Source organism: Python bivittatus, unplaced genomic scaffold (assembly GCF_059951505.1).
Source record: "Python bivittatus isolate LINGU-HERP-01145 unplaced genomic scaffold, Pbiv_v1 ctg000700_np1212, whole genome shotgun sequence".
In the NCBI taxonomy this organism is placed as follows: Eukaryota; Metazoa; Chordata; class Lepidosauria; order Squamata; family Pythonidae; genus Python; species Python bivittatus.
Window position 1 is genome coordinate 51,789,249 of NW_028277098.1, and position 19,049 is coordinate 51,808,297.

A 19,049-nucleotide genomic window follows, 5' to 3' on the forward strand; every position below is an offset into this window, starting at 1 on the left:
GCAACAATTATTTTTTCTTTCATTTTCTCCCATAGTCTCTGTAGCAACACTGAGGCTTCCAGAGTGGCTGGAAATCTCAAAGCTCATCTCCCAGAAGCTCTTTGGGTCTTCACATCCTAGTTCCACCCTCTGCTTTGGGATAGTGGCTTAATCGTTTCTGCTGATATGACCTATCCTCTGTATGTGTGAGTGTGTGAAAAAGGGCTTTCACATCCTGGGCTGTCTTTCTGATGATTAAAAGGTCAGAACTCAAAGGTTGAAATACAGGTAGTTCTCACTTAATGACCACAATAAGGAACAGAAAATTGGTCTTTAAGTGGGGTGGTCATTAAGCAAGTCAGCATATGACTGGACCCAACTTTACGACCATTTCTACGATGGTCATTAAGCAAATCACGTGGTTGTTAAACAAATCCAACTTCTGCAATGGACATTTTTTGCCAGAATTTGTTTAATGACCATGTGATTTGCTTAACAGCCACAGTGTTTTGCTTAATGACCATCGTAAAAGTCGCAAATCACAATCACTTGACTGTGGGGTGTGGTGCAACAGTTTGCGATAGTTGTAAGTGTGAGTACAGGTTGTAAAGCACTTTTTCTGAGGCCTTCGTAACTTTAAACCATCGTTACACAAACAGTCATTAAGTGAGGACTACCTATAATTCCAGTAGTGCTTCCTCTTAGACTATGTAGTGTAGAGATATGGTGACTAAAGGATTCAGCCCTTCCTCTCCTCACCCGCTCACCTTTCATTTGGGAGATAGACTGATATCAGAGTAGGTAAATAAAGCCAAACTTTAAAGATACAAAACATTCTTTTTGACTCTGAAGTATTATATAGTGTGGAAGGAAATGATTACAGAGCTGCACAGAAATACAGCAGCTTGGACATTAGTTGAGAAGGAAAAAAAAAAAGCAACATCCTGGAATACTACAAATGAACAACCCTCTGCCCCAAATCTCTGAGAAGCCTGGAAAGAGTGTAAAATATTATAGATCCCTGTTAGGTTCAATAGATAAAATTACATCTTCATGTAATTACACAGGCTGAAATTAAACACTGTTATGACCTGTGCAGAGATATGAAGAAAATAAGACTTAGTACAATATCAAAATAGAAATAAAAAATCTAGCAAGCAGGTTCCTGGCTATAGGAATTCTGTATTTCTGTAGGAATTTACCTATTCCTAAAGAAATAGAAGGGTTCCTGAAGAATATTGTCCTCTGCTTCAATTTCCTGGACTTCTTCAGCTCCTTGGAGATTCCCAATGATGATCAAAGGCTGCTGGGAATGATGGAAACTCTGTGGCATACGCAGCGTCTCTTCACTGTATTTTATCTCTGTCCCTCTTTTTAACAAAGACAATTTTTTTCTTATATCCAGCAGAGGGAGGGGTTGAGGTAATTTGAACCTGAATGACAGGTGAATGACACATGACAGAAAGTCATAGCTCACTTCTGTCAACTTTTCAACAGATGAAGTTCTTAGCTCTGTTTTGGTGATATGGAGGGTTTTTCCTTACCTTGATTATACTCACAAACTTTCCCCCAACTTTTTGTGGTGTCTGGATCATAAGGTTGAGAACTAATATGTATATTTAGAAAAACAAAGAGCTTTTCAGGGTTTCCAGTATATTGACTTCTTGAACATAAAATACATTACAGCTTGAGTTTTCAGAGTCTAGAATTGTGTGCATTTTCTCACTCAGTCTGGATTACTAAAACTCTCTTCTAATTACATTTGGGGAAGTACTTTAGGGGTGTTTTTATTCTAATTAACTGCATTTTTGGTATTTAAATACCTTAACTTCTTAATTTGGAACCCTTAGAGCAGTTCGGACTTCTTCAATGTCCTTCTTTGTTGTCTGCAACTTAACTCTGTTTAACGTCATAATATTTATACATACATATACATATACATACTGTACATATCTACATACACACACATATACATATACATATATATATATATAGTGTGTGTGTGTGTGTGTATCCACCAGACTAAAAAATGATTCCTGGTCCATTCACTGCCCAAAAGCCCTCCATAACAACACTGTCTTAATAACTTCTAGAAACTTATTGTTATTATATAGTAATGGGATCAAAACATCTAAACTGAGATATCTGTCCAGAGCAGGGGTAGACACTAGACAACGTTTTTGGGCCAATATATTTTTTGGCCATTAGAAACTTTAAGAGAATATAATGTGCACTTTTACAAAATGGATCCCAAGGTATGGCTAATTAGAAAATTTCATTTGCAGAAGGCAAACTGATAAGATTGTTTCCTGCCTCTCTGCAGCCCCTCAAAATGTTCATCAGCGTTTCAATTTTCTTCCTGGATAGGTGGGCGGACTTTCAAAATACTGAGAGTAGCTATCCACTATTTTTATTTGCTAGACATTTCCATGGGGAATGAGGCCCAGAGGCATTTTTATAAATAAAGATGATGACAGAATGCCAGCTTTCCATTTATTTTCAATTAAAAAACATTAGGAAGGAAGGGAACTTGGCAGGTACCTAAAGAAGTCTCTGCAGGAACATTGGTACCCATGGCATAACATTGCTTTTCCCTGATGAAGAGAATGACGGAATATATCTGTCTACAGAGATTCCCAAGTTATAAAACTATAGAACTGTGCCCCAGGGAGATTTAAGATTGCTTCAAGAAATGTAATGTTTCCTATTGCTTTTGTAAAACTATGGATTAATTAATACAAACAAAGTTTACACATTACACTATAGTTTGATTATATATGGTTTGTTAATTAAGTCACAGCTGGCTGGATTCACATAATATGCTAAACCAGATGTCATGGTTTACAATAATTAAGTTTACACATTGTATTATATCATAATGTGATTTACTATTTGTGGCTTAGTGTGATATGTGGACCTAGCCACTATAAATAAACCATGATTTAAGGCTTAGAGTTGTACTTAGCTTCTAGCTTTTATTGAGCAAATCATGATTTACATTATCATAGCTTGGTGTGATGTGTGGTCCATATCCTTATGACATTTGTTTAAGGTTTTGATGGATATACTAAAGTTCCTGAAGTAAGTTGTCAACTTTCCTGCCCTAGTCAGTAAGAGTTTCTGCTATTGAAAACCATTGTGCTGTAGTAATTAAGATGTTGGGCGAGTGCCTGGGAGACCATTCTTTTTAATTTTTTTATTATATTTTCAAAAAAAATTAAAATACAGAAATCAAGAAAAGAAAAAGGAAAAAGGAAAGGAAAAAAAAGAACATAGAAAAGAAAGAGTAGCTTCCCACTTTCCTTGGTATAGGTATAAATGTAAAATATATTCACCTCTAATATCTAAAAGTTTACACAATAAAAAATAGTTTTTAATCTAATATTCAAAAAAGTCCTAAAATCAATCTATTTCAGTAATACACATAATTTGTACAAGATATTTCTATAAGTATAACAAAAATCATTCATTGAATCCCAAGATCAAAACTGCATTTTTTGAGTGCCAAGCAAAATATCTAAGAGCGGTTTCCAATTAGAAACAAAGCTAGACAATGCCCTCTCTTTGAGCAAAGTAGTCAGTTTTGCCATCTCTGCCAATTCCATTAATTTCAATATATATTCTTCAGCTGTAGGTATTTGTGAGTCTTTCCATTTTGGTGCATATAAAAGTCTCACCACAGTTATCATATAAAGAAATAAATTTCTGTTTTGTCTTTCCATTTGTTTATCCATTATACCTAAAAGAAAATTCTCTGGTTTCAATTGCAGGTCTAATTTCAAAATCTTTTGAATCAAAATACATATCATATTCCAATATTTCTTAGCCTTTTCACAAGTCCACCATAAGTGGTAAAATATACTTTGACATTGATTACATTTCCAACAGAAATTTGAAATTCCTTTATACATCTTTGACAATTTATCTGGTGTCAAATACCAACAGTACATCATTTTATAGAAATTTTCTTTTAATGTATAATTAAGAGTGAACTTTAATCCTTTATTCCACATATTTTCCCACTGGTCTAACATTATGTTATATCCAAAGTTTTTGTCCATTTAAGCGTTCTTTGGCATTGCCCTTCTTTGGAATTGGAACGTAAACTGACCTTTTCCAATCCCGTGTCCACTGTTGCATTTTCCAAACTTGCTGGCATATTGAATGCAGCACTTTAACAGCATCATCTTTTAGTATTTTAAATAACTCAGCTGGAATACTGTCATCTCCACTAGCTTTGTTGTTAGCAATGCTTCCTAAGGCCCACTTGACTTCACTCTCTAGGATGTCTGGCTCAAGGTCAGTGACCACAACAGCATGGACATCAGGGACATTAAGATCTTTCTTGTATAGTTCTTCTGTGTATTCTTACCACCTCTTCTTAATCTTTTCTGCTTCTGTTAGGTCCCTTTTCTGTCCTTTATCATGCCTATCTTTGCACTAAACGTTCCTTTGATATCTCCAATTTTCTTGAAGAGATCTCTAGTCTTCCCCATTCTATTGTTTTCCTCGATTTCTTTGCATTGTTCATTTAAGAAGGCCTTCTTATCTCTCCTTGCTATTCTCTGGAAATCTGCATTCAGTTGCTTATATCTTTCCCTTTCATCCTTGCTTTTCGCATTCCTTCTTTCCACAGCTATTTGTAAAGCCTCATCAGACAGCCATTTTGCTTTCTTGCATTTCTTTTTCTTTGGGATGGTTTTAGTTGCTGCCTCCTGTACAATGTTACGGACCTCTGTCCATAGTTCTTCAGGCACTCTGTCTACCAAATCTAATCCCCTAAATCTATTCATCACCTTCACTGTGTACTCACAAGGAATATGATCTAAGTCATACCTGAGTGGTCTAGTCGTTTTCCCTACGTTCTTCAATTTAAGCCTAAATTTTGCAGTAAGAAGCTCATGATCTGAGCCACAGTCAGCTCCTGGTCTTGTTTTTGCTGTCTATATAGAGCTTCTCCATCTTTGGCTGCAAAGTATATAATCAATCTGGTTTCGGTACTGACCATCTGGTGATGTCCGTGTGTAGAGTCGTCTCTTGTGTTGTTGGAAGAGAGTGTTTGCTATGACTAGCTTGTTCTCTTGACAGAACTCTATTAGCCTTTGCCCTGCTTCATTTTGTACTCCAAGGCCAAACTTGCCTGTTATTCCGATTACTCCTTGACTTCCTACTTTAGCATTCCAATCCCCTATGATGAAAAGGATATCTTTTTTTGGTGCTAGTTCTAGAAGGTGTTGTAGGTCTTCATAGAACCGGTCAACTTCAGCTTCTTCGGCATCAGTGGTTGGGGCATAGACTTGGATTACTGTGATGTTGAATGGTTTGCCTTGGATTTGCACTGAGATCATTCTGTCATTTTTGAGGTGGTACCCCATTACTGCCTTTCCCACTCTCTTATTGACTATGAGTGCTACTCCATTTCTTCTAAGGGTTTCTTGCCCACAGTAGTAGATATAATGGTCACCTGAATTAAATTCACCCATTCCTGTCCATTTCAATTCGCTGATTCCCAAGATGTCGATGTTCAATCTTGTCATCTCATGTTTGACCACATCCAGCTTGCCTTGGTTCATAGATCTTACATTCCAGGTACCTATACAATATTGTTCTTTACAGCATTGGACCTTCTTTTTGCTTCCAGATACATCCACAGCTGAACGTCCTTTCGGCTTTGGCCCAGCCGCTTCACTCTTTCTGGAGCTACTTGGAATTGCCCTCTGCTCTTCCCCAGTAGCATATTGGACACCTTCTGACCTGAGGGGCTCATCTTCTGGCGTCATATCTTTTAGCCTTTTGACATTGTCCATGGGGTTTTCTTGGCAAGGATACTGGAGTGGGTTGCCATTTCCTTCTCCAGTGGACCACATTTTGTCAGAACCCTCTTTCATGACCTGTCTGTCTTGGGTAGCCCTGCATGGTATAGCTCATGGCTTCACTGAGTTACACAAGCCCCTTCGCCATGACAAGGCAGTGATCCATGAAGGGGTCATCATTAGTACACAAAACATATTCAAACTCAATTTTGTCAGTGGTAAATTCATAACATCTTTTATCTAGTTTAAATCTTTCCAACAACTGTGCATATGTGAACCATTGGCAAACATAATCTAATACTAATTCTTCTCTCTTCTTCAGGTTAGGTTCTCCTTCAGAAAATGGTAAGACAATTGCATATGTATTGTCAAAGGCTTTCACGGCTGGAATATGATGGCTGGTGTGGGTCTTCCGGGCTGTGTGGCTGTGTTCTGGAAGTTTTGTTTCCTAACGTTTCGCCAGCATCTGTGACCGGCATCTTCAGAGAGATGCTCCGGTCTGTGCTCCTGCTCTCTGAAGATGCCGGTCACAGATGCTGGCGAAACGTTAGGAAACAAAACTTCCAGAACACGGCCACACAGCCCGGAAGACCCACACCAGCCACAATTGCATATGTCAACCATGCTTGCTTAAGTGCCATTTCTCTTCTATAAAAAGCTTCTTGGGGTGACAACCACAGAGGAATTTTTGGAGACAGTCTTACCTTGTATTTGTTCCAGATTCTCAATATAGTATGTCTGATAAAGTGGTTCTTAAAATCAATATTAACTTTTACTTTGTCATACCGTAAATATCCATGCCATCCAAATCTTAACTCATGTCCTTCTAATTCCAATAACCTCTTGCTTTGTAAAGTCACCCATTCTTTCATCCATACCAGACACCAAGGAGACCATTCTTAACTCTAGAAGCTCACATGGAAGCTCATTCTTTCTCAGCCTCACAGAGTGGTTGTTCTGGGGAAGAATTGAAGAAGGGAATGCTGTGTACACTGTCTTGATAAAACTGTGACACAAATAGAACTGTTGAACAGAGACACATGTCTGGGGTTGTAGCGATTTGCCACTTTTATTATCCAGCAGATTTTCTTAGAAAGTACAGTTGCATAAAAAGCTAACATTTTAACAGATGGCAAACTTAGTTCTGAACTGTGCACTAAGAGTGAGGAGACCCAGATCCAAGTCCAGGTTCAGCTGCTGAATTTCTTCAGGTGCATGTATTCCTTTGTAGTATGTAAAAGTAACATCACAAATGTATGTGTAATTGTTAAAATGTAATAAATGTTGATGACCAGGAATATCAGATTGTTTAAAATACAAATTAAATTTTCAATGAAATATTAACCTATTAAAGTCGCTATTGCTCATATAAGAATGATTATGAGTCAGTTCCACTTAACATCATATTAAATACAAATTGAAACAAATTGACTGAAAACATTGATTAATGCTTTCAGATTAATTAATTGTGATCAGATTATTCCTTTCTCTTAAAAAGATTGTTAACATTCTAATATTTGATGGTTTTATATTCACTATGTCAAGATGGTGTAATTGCCAGATTTTGATGAGGAAACCCACACTAAGTTCCACTCAGTCATAACATTCAGAATTACCATAAAATAAATTGGACTAAGAGATAGTAACTTGTCCAACTTATTTTATGGTAATGCTTTGAGGAGAAAATGAGATTCTAACGCTAGTCTCATGGATTTTCTTTAAGGAAAGCCAATATATAAATTATATGTCTTCCTTACTGCAAAATAAAAAAATACAGCTTGGATAATCCATGTATTTTAAGAATATTTAATTAAAACCATTGTAAGAATGGTGTTCTACTTTTTTTGTGGGTGATAGGGATATAAAATATCCATTTATCCCTTTAATTTTATAGCTACTAGGAGTTATTGGTACATCTGAACCTAACATAGTATTTTGCTAAGCTAAGGCAACCGAAGGAATTATTTATAACATATAATGAGGAACCTGTAAACTAATTTGGAAATGTATTTATCTTATGTTTTTCATGTAAAACATAACCCATGGGGTTTAGTTTAAATTTTCTGACTTTAGGATTTCCTTAGAACAGTGTTTCTTAAATGTTTTTCCCCTCAGGAACCCTTCCCACTTTTAAAAATTATGGCGGACTCCAAAAGAGCTTTTGTTTGTATAGGTTATATTTATCAATATTTACCACATTAAAAATTAAAATGGATCCATTCACTGCCACTACTGCTTCTCACAATTGTTTGATAGGATTTATTATCATCTTTGGTGGACCTGTGAAAAAGCTAAAAAAATTTGGGATCAGATATGTATTGTTATTCAAAAGGTTCTTAAAGTGAACATTAAAAAAACTCAGAACTGTTCTTATTGGATTTGATGGAGAAAGGATTGGAGAAACAACATGGAACTCTGCTGATTACAGCTGCAAGACTGTTATATACGCAAAGATGGAAGGATCCACGAACACCTACAGTGGAAGAATGGATTATTAAATGAATGGAATTGGCTCAAACAGTGAAGTTAACAACGTTAATAAGAGATAATACTGTTTTTAAATTTGTCTCCTTATGGCAACCCTTCTTAGATTACGTGCTTATGTGGGAAAAAATGAGGCTTTGATTGTGGGTTTTAATGATTAGATGGTTTATGTTGATAGAAATAATGTGAACTTGGATTAATTAGTGGTAAGAGATTAATTTATTTAAAAACTGTATCTATATCTGTATTGGAGATAGTTGGAAGTCACTTTCTGTTTCAATTTTCTATCTATCTTCACTATTTTAGTTTTTGTCTTTTTTTTTTAGCTCTATCTTCTCTCTTTGCTGTACTTTCTGTTTTGTATTTTAATTGTATTTTGAAATAATATAATAAAGTTTTTATTTAAAAAACAATTGTCTGATGGGATTTTAATATTGTATTATTTTTCAACATAGGCTGGCAAATGATTTTGGTTTTGCAGACCCCTGAGAGGGTCTTGGTGGGACCCCAGGAGTCCTTGGACCACACTTTGAGAACCACTGCTTTAGAATGTCCTGAGGCATACCTTGATCTCACACCTCCTTTAGGGTTATTACTGTTAATAATTTTATTGGAATTCCAACCCTAACCGATATAGTTCTTGGGTATGTTATGGGACTGCTGCTCCTATCAGCTCCCTATGTTGTGAGGAGATTACCAGAGTTGTGGATTATAACTAGAGATGTAACATTCAATCAGTTCAATTATTTGAGTAAAGAACTTGGGATTGTCTCCAAGTGTCTCACATTTGGCAGCATATTAAAATGAGGGGTGGGATTTAGTAGAGCTCTGCTTGAACCAGGGGCTGGTTTTGTGATCCTTCCCTTGCAGCCTTCCTGCTTTCTGAAGAGCTTGCTTGGGAGATTCTCTAGAGTAGCAATGAGAAGGGGGTACAGGAGAAGGAATTGGCAATGATTGTTTTTTCTTCCTGTTTCCCCAAAAAGGAGCCTCTGCTGGATTCTAGTGCCTGCCTTGAACAGGAGGAATGTCCAATTCAGACCCAAGAGCCATTTCCATTTTTTTTCCCCTCACAAAGGACAGCAGTCACCAGCAAAATCACCATAGCGCTGATAACTGCTTTTACTCATATGGGAATATAATCCATTAAGTAATTGCAAATTCATGTGCACACCAATTCCTTTAGTTGGTTCAGATACTTAGTGGTTAACAAGAACACCCTGGCTGCAATCTTACGCTCACAAACCTCCAGTCAGTTCTCCTGAATATATTTACCTATTTATTAATTATATTTATAACCTGCTGAAGTATTAGTAGTCTTCTGTGTGAATGTTGTTACTAGGTTTTCTTCTTGGAATCACTAGGAACTTTCTGTGAAAATGCAGTAAGAGAACAGCAGAATGAAGAATACTTCAGTTTTTTTTTTTTTGTATGCACAGGGTCAACTTTGTTTTGGGAAGTCTTCAGGAACGGCATCCTTCTTCGCACAAAAATGCAGGCTCATTGGATTATGCATGAGCCAAACTGGAGGAGAGAACAAGGAATGCTTAAGTATTGTTAAGCCTGTTGAGCGTATAACATGTATCATCTCCTTCTCCTCAATCATTCATGAGACTGGTACCGATGCTTGGCTGCATTTACCTTGCGTTCCAGTGCTGTCCCCAACAGGTACATTTAACTGGTGTATGTTGACTCTTGACTTGATACAGCAGGCATTCAGAGATGCATATGTGCTAGTTAGTGCAGCTTTCTTATTTTGCTCCTGGCTGCTTCAGAATTCAATCAGGAAATCATGTGTGACTGGCATATTAGCTATCATCGTTTGGGCCTCATTTTTATTTGTTCACTGAGTGTTAATTGGCATGTTAGAATGATCTCTTTCTTTGATTATATGCTTTTCCCAAAAAAATAAAAAAAAATGGGGAAGAGTTTATTGGATTCACAAGCTAACAGCCTTTTCATCAGTTGATTGTTTTGGATTCCACTGTGCACAAGCGTTTAATGGACTGCAGCATTTCTACGGCCTGAACGGCAATAATGCTCCATCCTGGTGGTGTACAAAAATTACCTCATCCTGCTGAGAACACTTCCCCCGAAACACGGTACTACTAAAATTACTGCAAGTATTTCACAGAAGTACAGAACAAAGGGTATGTTTCTTATGTGCTGTGCAGAAAATGAAGTGGCACAGTGGACTAAACATCTACAGTGAAAGGAAAGAGGAGAGGTCAAAGACCCACCATTGTGGTGGAACTAGTAGAAAATTGAACAGTAGTAGACGAGGCTGCAGTAGTTCTAAATTAAAGGACTGGTCTTACAAAGGAAACAGTGATAACTTTGGCTATGTTACTGGAATAATCATATGCAAATGGGAACTTTTCTTCCAGTAGCAAAGGCTGTGGGAATTCTGATGCAGATTAGCACAAAAGATGGGCAGGAACAAAAGCTTAAAGCCCCTTCCTTCCCTTGGAAGCTTGGTGATCCACACCTGCCCATCTCTGCCTCCTGCTTAGATTTCACCTTTAATAACTACATATACTATTCCTGGTTATGTGAATGGTGTTGCTTTAGTTTGGCCCTCAACTGATTTTAAAAAGGCATGTTATTTTATATGTGAAATGTGTATACTGTCTCAATTCAGTTGGACTCTATACAGTTTATAGTACAGTATATAATAAATAATAACAGAAAAATAGAAAACAATATCTATAAATAAAGCTAAGTATTAGATTGATGGCAAAGGCCCTCCGGAAAAGCCAGATTCTAACTACTTTCCAGAATGCCATAACAGTGGGAATCTCCTCCCCTTGAAGGATAAGCTCCTCCTAAGATGGGAGTCCCTACAGAGAATGTCTGCTCCGATCACACCTCCTGGTAGGTAGGGATGCTGACTGTCCAGAGTCTCTGATTGTTCGGATCTTATCAGGGAAATATAAAGATAGGCCCTGAGCCATTAAAGGCTATAGAATAGAGATCAGCACCTTGAATTGCCGTTGGAAGCCAACACAGCCCCTGCAACACAAGTGTAATATGAGAGTTTCAAAACTGACAACTGAGAATGTAGGCTGCTGCATTTTGGATCAGCAGGAGTTTCCAGGGAGTCTTCAAGGGCAGCCCCATGTACAATGTGAATTATTGTAATCTAAATGAGAGATAACAAGGGCATGAGTGACTGTCCTCAGTGCAACCTATTCCAGGAAGGGCTGCAAGTGGTGCAGCAGCTGAACCTGAGCAAAGGCCCTGTTGGCCATGGTCTCCACCTGCTCCTTTAGCAGAGCCAGATTGTGAACATGGTCTCCCCACAACCCCATCAAGAGTCAAAGATAGTACAGTGTTAGCCATCACTCCATCTTGCCTAGGCTGAGACTGAGCCCATTTCTCCCCATCCATGCTCTGGCAAATAAGGCAATGTAATCCATTCCTCATACGAAATGTGTCTTTGCTCCTCTCAGTTCCTGGTATAGTTAAATTCTTCTTAACCAACTTTGGACTTGTCAGGGAGGGGATGCTGCCGCTTTGCATATTATAGCATTTTCCCATGTCCCGTGTTTTGTTTGGGGGCCGCGTTTTATGATGACCAACTTCCAAATGTTTCTCGTTTAGGAGGATGGTTCATCTTACTGTACAGTACATTTGTGATTCCCAGTTGCTGGCTTCTAGTATTTGCAGAAGGGCCCTAAATGAAGCCCCCAGTACACATATTTGACTTTTACCTGCTGCTTTACTAAGCAAGAGGATAAGTTGGCAGGTATCTCTTCTTTGAATTTCCAAGTGAACTATTGCCTCATAGTTTTACTATGATGGGAGGGATGTCCAAGGAGTACAAAACTCTTATCTTATCCATTGTGGAGAAATTACCACAGTATTAATTTACAAATAGTTCAAGTGTGTAGTGTATGTATAGCATGATAGCCTAACCCATACCCTTAGGTTTAGGTACCTTATGAAAAGCAATGAAGACATGAAGCTCATTTTCTTGTAGGAATCACTTTGTAATAGTTTCAGGATGCTTTTTCTAGAGCATCTTTGAGAATTTCTAGGTGGGTAAAGGGTCCTGAAGATAAAGGGGATGCATGCATGAATCAATAAGCCAACTGGAAGTAATCATTACTAGGCATACCTAGAGTTCAATACCAGTAAAACTGTATGGCAGATGGAAGACCTGATTTTGTAGAATAGTGCAATGAAAGCCATATAGAGGCTTGCAAATACAACATCTTGCTGGTATTGGCACAATAATATATGCCCCAAATCTTCTCCACTGCACAGGTAGTGGACTGGGCACTATGTCAAATGCAACAACCGCATTTCACACCTCAATATTGTAAGAAGAGCAAAATTAACAGGAAAGCACTTTTTTATATTTACTGTACAATTAGATACTAAATTTCAAATAAAGCATGCTAATCATTTATTGTGGCTATTCAGTTATGGTCTAAAACAGAATGGTTCTAAAGGTATGTGTGGCTGACTGTTCCTTATGTATTTCTTCCCCAAAGTAGTAGTTTTCTTCCTTTATTGGGGCTTAGGATGAAATGCTTACCAGAGAGGTAATGCTTACTCTTTCCATAATACTACCTACTGGAAAATCTGGAGGCACAAAAGGGTAATTCTAAGTAGTAAATGCTGAATATGGTACAGTTCTGGTGTCTTAATGAAATCTTGGACTGTGGTCTGGTATATGAAGTAATAACAAATGAGCGAGATTTTGCTATTTGCTTTTTACCTCTTCAGGAAAAAAGACAGAGAAAACAGCTTCTGATCTAGATGAAGCCAAATATTTCATCAACAGCCCCACAAGAGTCATGTCAGGACCCTAATGCCATTATTGTTGACAGTTCTGCCTCTGCCAGTTCTATAAATAAAACAGCAGGCATAACAAATACAATGCTACTGGCTACTAGTGAAGTTATTACTCAGTGCTTACACTGCTTGAACTGTTGCAATAGCAACACTATTAAGTAAGGAAGGTAAGGCCATGCAACACTTCCAAGACTATCTGAAAATGGTGCTTTGGTTCATGCAAATAAATGTAACTTCAGACTCTTTAACAGAGCTGCCTCTTCTTTTGTGAAAGAAGAAAAAAATGCAAGAGGGAAGCCATGAGTTCCAGGAAAAGATGCAGCTGCTTCAAAGAGTTGTATACAGATGCTGTATTTGCATTTCCATCGAAGTGCTTTTTTGAAATTAAGCCTAAAGTGCTGCACAACTGTAGTATTTTATTTTACATTATACAGGGTGGAAAATTGACCTGTAAAGTGTTTTCTTTCTTCAGTATACTTCTACTATTATGTAGTGTGTTTGTGTATTGGCCTCTGTAAACATTATGCTAGATAGTTACAAAAGTTGAAGATTTTTTTTAAAATTACTTTGGGCTTAAACACGCACCCTACTTGTCCTGACTCTGAGATATTCTGCTTACTGATAGCCAAGGACAGGCCCTCACAATATAGCCTCCATCTTGGTAGCAGGCTTGATCCAGCAGAAGGGTGGTGTTTTCTACTGAAAAGCGCAATAAAAGATCCTATGCAAGCTTTCTGTGCCATGTGGGAGAGGCACCAATGTTAAGTTACAGTAAAGGAAAAAAATGCTTCTTATAGCTTATTTATGTATTTATTTCTACAAAAATAACCAAGCGTTTTGTGACACTTTAAAAATTAATCAATTTATTTTTGCATAAACTTTGTAGCATAGTCTATTTAATCAGATGCAAGCAGTATAGTCCTGTGAGAGATTACATACTTGCCCAGTTGTTGCTAGATATTCCTCTTCTTATACATAAGAAATGCTAGTCTTTGCTTTTAAAATAGCTACTAGCAAACAAAAATATAACATGACACATTTATACAGGCATGAGACCCAAATCCTGTGGCTGAACCAAATGCCAGTCCTTCCTCTGTATCTATGCTGGCAATACATAGGACCGAATAATGCTACTCACGCTTTCAGAGACACATATACTTGCTCATTCTCCAACACACCAGTGCCCCTTACCCTAGACAACTGTTCAATATTTATGCAAAAGAACAGGGATACAAATCAGGAAGAGCAATAGCCCAAATCCAGTGGGTATTTGAACATTTCAAAAGTTCCTAGGCCATTTTGTCTCAAATTTCAGTAGTAGCTTTTGAGAAAGAAATGACAGGGATTGATTTCATCACAGAACAAGTGAGCTGGAATTCAGTAATAGATTTAACATCATTTCTTCACAGATTAAACAAAGAGATATGCTAACTATGTATTCAATGGAAGACTCTCTTATGCTTGTTATTTTGTGCTTGCAAACTTTTCTCATCTTTCCTCTCACTGTTCTGCACTTCCCCTTCATTCTTGTCTTTCACCTTAGCTCTGTGTCCATGCAGTGCTTCTTTATTCACAGGACTCTGTCCACCTGATGAAGGGCATTATGATTCACAAATACTTTTGTGAAAATGATGCTACCCTTCAGGATGCTAGAAGACCTGTTATCATTATAACTGACACAAGCCAGTATTTCTCTTGAAACAAGGTTTTTAGTTTAAGTCACTTTATTCAGAGAACTGGGAAAAATGTGAACAAGAAATACAGTGGTGAAAGGAATTGTGGCTATATATTGCAAAAAGCTTGATCATAGTGAGTTGGACCTGTTAAGCTAGTTTACTAGAAATGAGGCCAAGAAATACTGCTGAACTGTTAAGATGAGAGGGGCTAGGACATAAAGTTGCTTGAAAAACCAAATTCTGAAAAAAAAAAACCAGTTCCCCCCTTTCGTTCACACACACACACACACACACACACACACACACGGCACCACTTTAAAGGATTCAACTTCTCAGAATTATTTACAAAACAGTAGATCAAAGTGAAAAGGAACTTCAAAAGTCAGATAAAATAATTGGTTTAGGCCAGGCATCCTTTTTGGCCTTCTGAGTGGGTGGAGGCAACAATTTCAGCCCCAGCCACTTTTGGTGGGTAACCCTTGACAAGCTGTGCAAAGAGTTGTGTGGTCTTTAGACCACAGAAATTGTAGATTCCAGCATATAGAAGATAAATAGAAGCATTGAAAAGAGATCAAAGGCAGTGTAAATAGTGCTTCCCTGGGAAGCAAATTCCAAAGGATGAACGCAGCTCACCTTTATAATGCAGGTGGTGTTTTTGGTGGTAATCTGATTCTCTGTTGTTTAGAATTTTGAAAGTTAAAACTGAACCTAGGATTCAGGAGCCTATAATCTTTATGACTTTATTCCAGATTTGGGGAGGTAGGAGAGAGCTAATCATGGATATGCAGGAATCAGAGAAATATATTCTGTAAATGCTCATAACCTAAACAATATAGATTTCATAAATTTCAGGATTATGAGTTCTGATTCAAGTTGGCACTAATAATTATGAGTGCTAATAGATAAGAAAAATATATTTAAAGTACATCTGCCTGCTAAAGCAAATCTAGGGCAACTACATAAATATAACAATAAGGAAATTAAGTACTTAAATCTCAAAATCACTAAGTAGCTGTTTTAGAAATCTTGCAGGCATAACAAATCTGTTTCAAATCAGTACTTACGGAGCGTCAGTGGATTCTTGTGATACCTTTGGATGTCCCAACTCTGCTATGTTCAGCTTACTTGCTTAGATTTGGTTTATAAGAAAAGTTCCTCAACTATGTGTGGATTCTGTGCATTTAAGTGATATATACTGATTGACAATCTAGTGGTGGGTTAATAGATAATATGAAGGATTTTGCCTTGGAGAGGAACAGGCCAATAAGAGTGCTTCCCTTCTCTTCTTTTTTGTTTCAAGTCTACTTTTTACTATAGGGACAGGTGCAATTAACTCTCCCACAGCTGTGATTTTGCAGAGCTCCTTCCTGAGGGTCTTATCTATGCTTATTTCCAAATAAAAGACAGCAAAACGAATATGTAGGAAACCCGATTATTCAAATTTATTAACATCAAGAATTATGCAATGATGCTGTAGAATTTTATTAACAAATAGAAAACAGACTGTATACAACAGTGACCCCTACAGCACTATGCTATCACAAGGTAAAAATGAATGTTCTCTCCAACATCACCACCCAGGATTGTTGATTTCAATGCAGTTTGGATACATTGGATAATACAGTTAGAGACCTTTCCACCACCTTTATTTTTAGAGCTATGCACCTGGGAGAAGACTGTAATCTCCCTGCCTTTAGTGCAAGTGTAAGTTAATAAAGAGTAATAATATATAGTACCATTAAATTAATTCCAGTAGTCTTGCCACATTGGTTAATTAAACCATCTTGATATTGTGGAAAATAATAGCATTCTAACAACTTTTAAATGTTTACAGGATAGCAAAATTTAGACCCAAACCCAGCCTCTAAGAAGTGATTTCCTTACCTGAAAACCCCCAATCCTTCTCCCCCTCCTATAACCAAGGCACCCCCATTTGGGGGCTGTTTGTGCAGGAAGGCTGGCCTTCCGGAGTTGTGCTCTTTTACCTTGGAAAATACTCTGATACGCTTCGTTGGCCACACTGTCTATGCAACCACACCTCAGGATGCTATTGGCACAGAAAGGACTAAATAGATGAATGTTGTGGTGAGGTCCCTTTTTAGAACTTGACTGTGTGATAGTAATGCCACATTTCCTCCCATCTTAACAAGACAAGCTCTGAGGGCAGTGGGTCTCTCTTTCCAGTGGAAAGTTTACATGGGATCTGTTGAAATATATGAGGTCACTGGACACATGTCAATAGGATCAAGTATCTGATCTAGCTGCTAGAGCCCCATCTGACAGACAAGCCTATGGAAAAAAAGACTTTAGAAGTAATCATTAGATTGGCTCCAGCTCTGTGGAAATGAATATTCTACAAAGGACTGAAGAGGGAGTTGAAGGATCCCAGAGCTATGAGCCAGGTGCTAATATTAACCTGGGAGTGCCCGAAAATGGGCAGCGCCACTATGGTTGAGACAACGTAAAGGGGGGGAAAAGCAAAAGAAAATTAAAACCCCACCACCTCTATTCTCCTGTTTTGCCTGAGCAAAACATTAAGACTTGCAAAAGAATTTTAAAAAAGAAAAGATATAAAAGGCTAGTTAACTATTTTACATATATAAAAAATCCTATCCCTTCCACCCAGTGACCCTCACCATGAAATGCTATGGGGGGGGGGGAGAAGGAAGAGGAAAAGGAGTGTAGGCATTAATGTAAATCCATCTGGTGCATGGAAATGTTAGAAGATGGTCCCATTTTTAGCATGGTGGCAATGTACCTAAATACTGTGGTCAAAACTGGTTGGTCATGGGGAGGCTGTTGCCGCAACAGCAGCATCTGCTCAGAACTAACAAATGGGTGGCTGGCTGGGAAGAACCCGTCTCTGCTCTTGGACATTCCTGCTGCAACTGGCTGAAAGCATTAGTTACGTTGCATAGTGATCAAAGCTGCCAAGATACTCCAGAGCAGCCCGATAACACAGCTGATACTGGTCCTGGAAGGAGAGAAATAAAAATCAGCACAAAGTTGTTAAGATAGCTATCAATTGCTCCATTACATCATGGTTCAGAGATTAAGAAGAAAATAGGAAGCCTTGCTCTACACTCCATATTACAGACTATATCTTTTTTTTTTTTACTTTATACACTTGCACCTCGCTTTAGTCGCCTCCTGTTCAGATTACTGCAATGTGCTCTACATGGGGCTGCCCTTGAAGACCATCTGGAAGCTGCAACTGGTCCAGAATGCAGCGGCACATGCAGTTTTGGGTGTCCCATGGTTCACCTGGGTAACACCACTGCTATGTGAGCTCACTGGCTGCCAATTGCTTTCCGGGTGCAATTCAAGGTACTGGTTATCATCTTTAAAGCCCTACATGGAGAGACCCTCTCTACCTGAGGGTACCTGCCCATCCTACTAAGTTAGATAGGGTGGGTGTGTTCCAGGTCCCCTCCCCTAAATGTTGCCATCTGAAGGGACCTTGGAGGCGTGCCTTCTCAGTGGCTGCCCAGTCCTTTGGAACAGCCTCCTACTGGAGATCAGAGGGACCCTTACCCTTTTAGCCTTCTGGAGGGCTGTGAAGACCTGGCTCTTCCCCCAAGTATTGGGCTGGGGGGGGCTGAACTGTGAGGATGTTTGGTCTGGAGCCTGGGGGGAAGGTTATGTTTTTAACTATGTTTTATGGATTGTTGTGAGCCACCTAGAGTCACTATATGAGATAGGTGACCATATAAGTCCTGTAAATAAATAAACAAACGTAGAAGGTGACTAGCCAGTACCAAGCAGATGCTACATCTTATACCAAATGAAAAGAAATAATCAGACTCATCTGTGTTACATATCACACTTCAGAGTGTCAAGCAATAAGGCTGTGCTGGGAGCTAATTCCCAGTAGAATTGGTAGGTTAAATGGCAAGCAGCTGGATGCTGTGATTATGTAAGTAACTCAATTATACAGAATTTTTGGCTGTGTTTACACTTAACCACCTGGAATTAAAATTGGTTTACTACTACATTACAGTACTTTTTTGGCATGCAGTTACCATAGGTATAAACTACAGAAGGAAAGATGAAGGATGAATATCTTTTCTCTCCCATCCGGTCCACTGAAAAAACAGACTGTCTTGACTGGCAATATCAAGAGTAGCAGTTGGGAATAAGATGTGTGGATCAGAAGGAGACTGTCTATAAAGATAGTTTAGTCTTTCCCCAGCAAATAAAAACTGCATTCTCTTGCTGCTCTCCTGCAAAGGGGTAAAGCAGTCCACTGGTATCTGGGGCTCCAGCTATCCTTTAGGCCTGGCAGGCTGACTGGGTA

General features: G+C 38.3%; 1 protein-coding gene across 6 annotated transcripts in view; it reads right to left on the reverse strand.

Moving 5' to 3' along the window:
* Window positions 1-13,951: 13,951 nt before the first annotated feature.
* The window catches only part of PTPRF (protein tyrosine phosphatase receptor type F), a 513,056-nt gene continuing 507,958 nt past the window's right edge, over window positions 13,952-19,049 (reverse strand). For 4 of the 6 annotated variants that reach the window (XM_088153593.1, XM_088153590.1, XM_088153592.1 and 1 more), the window contains one exon: window positions 13,952-17,726. In XM_088153593.1, coding sequence (XP_088009719.1) covers window positions 17,658-17,726 — 69 coding nt within the window. In that variant the 3' untranslated portion in view covers window positions 13,952-17,657. The remainder of the gene's footprint in view (window positions 17,727-19,049) is intronic. The other 2 variants (XM_088153595.1, XM_088153594.1) reach the window with 1 other exon arrangement.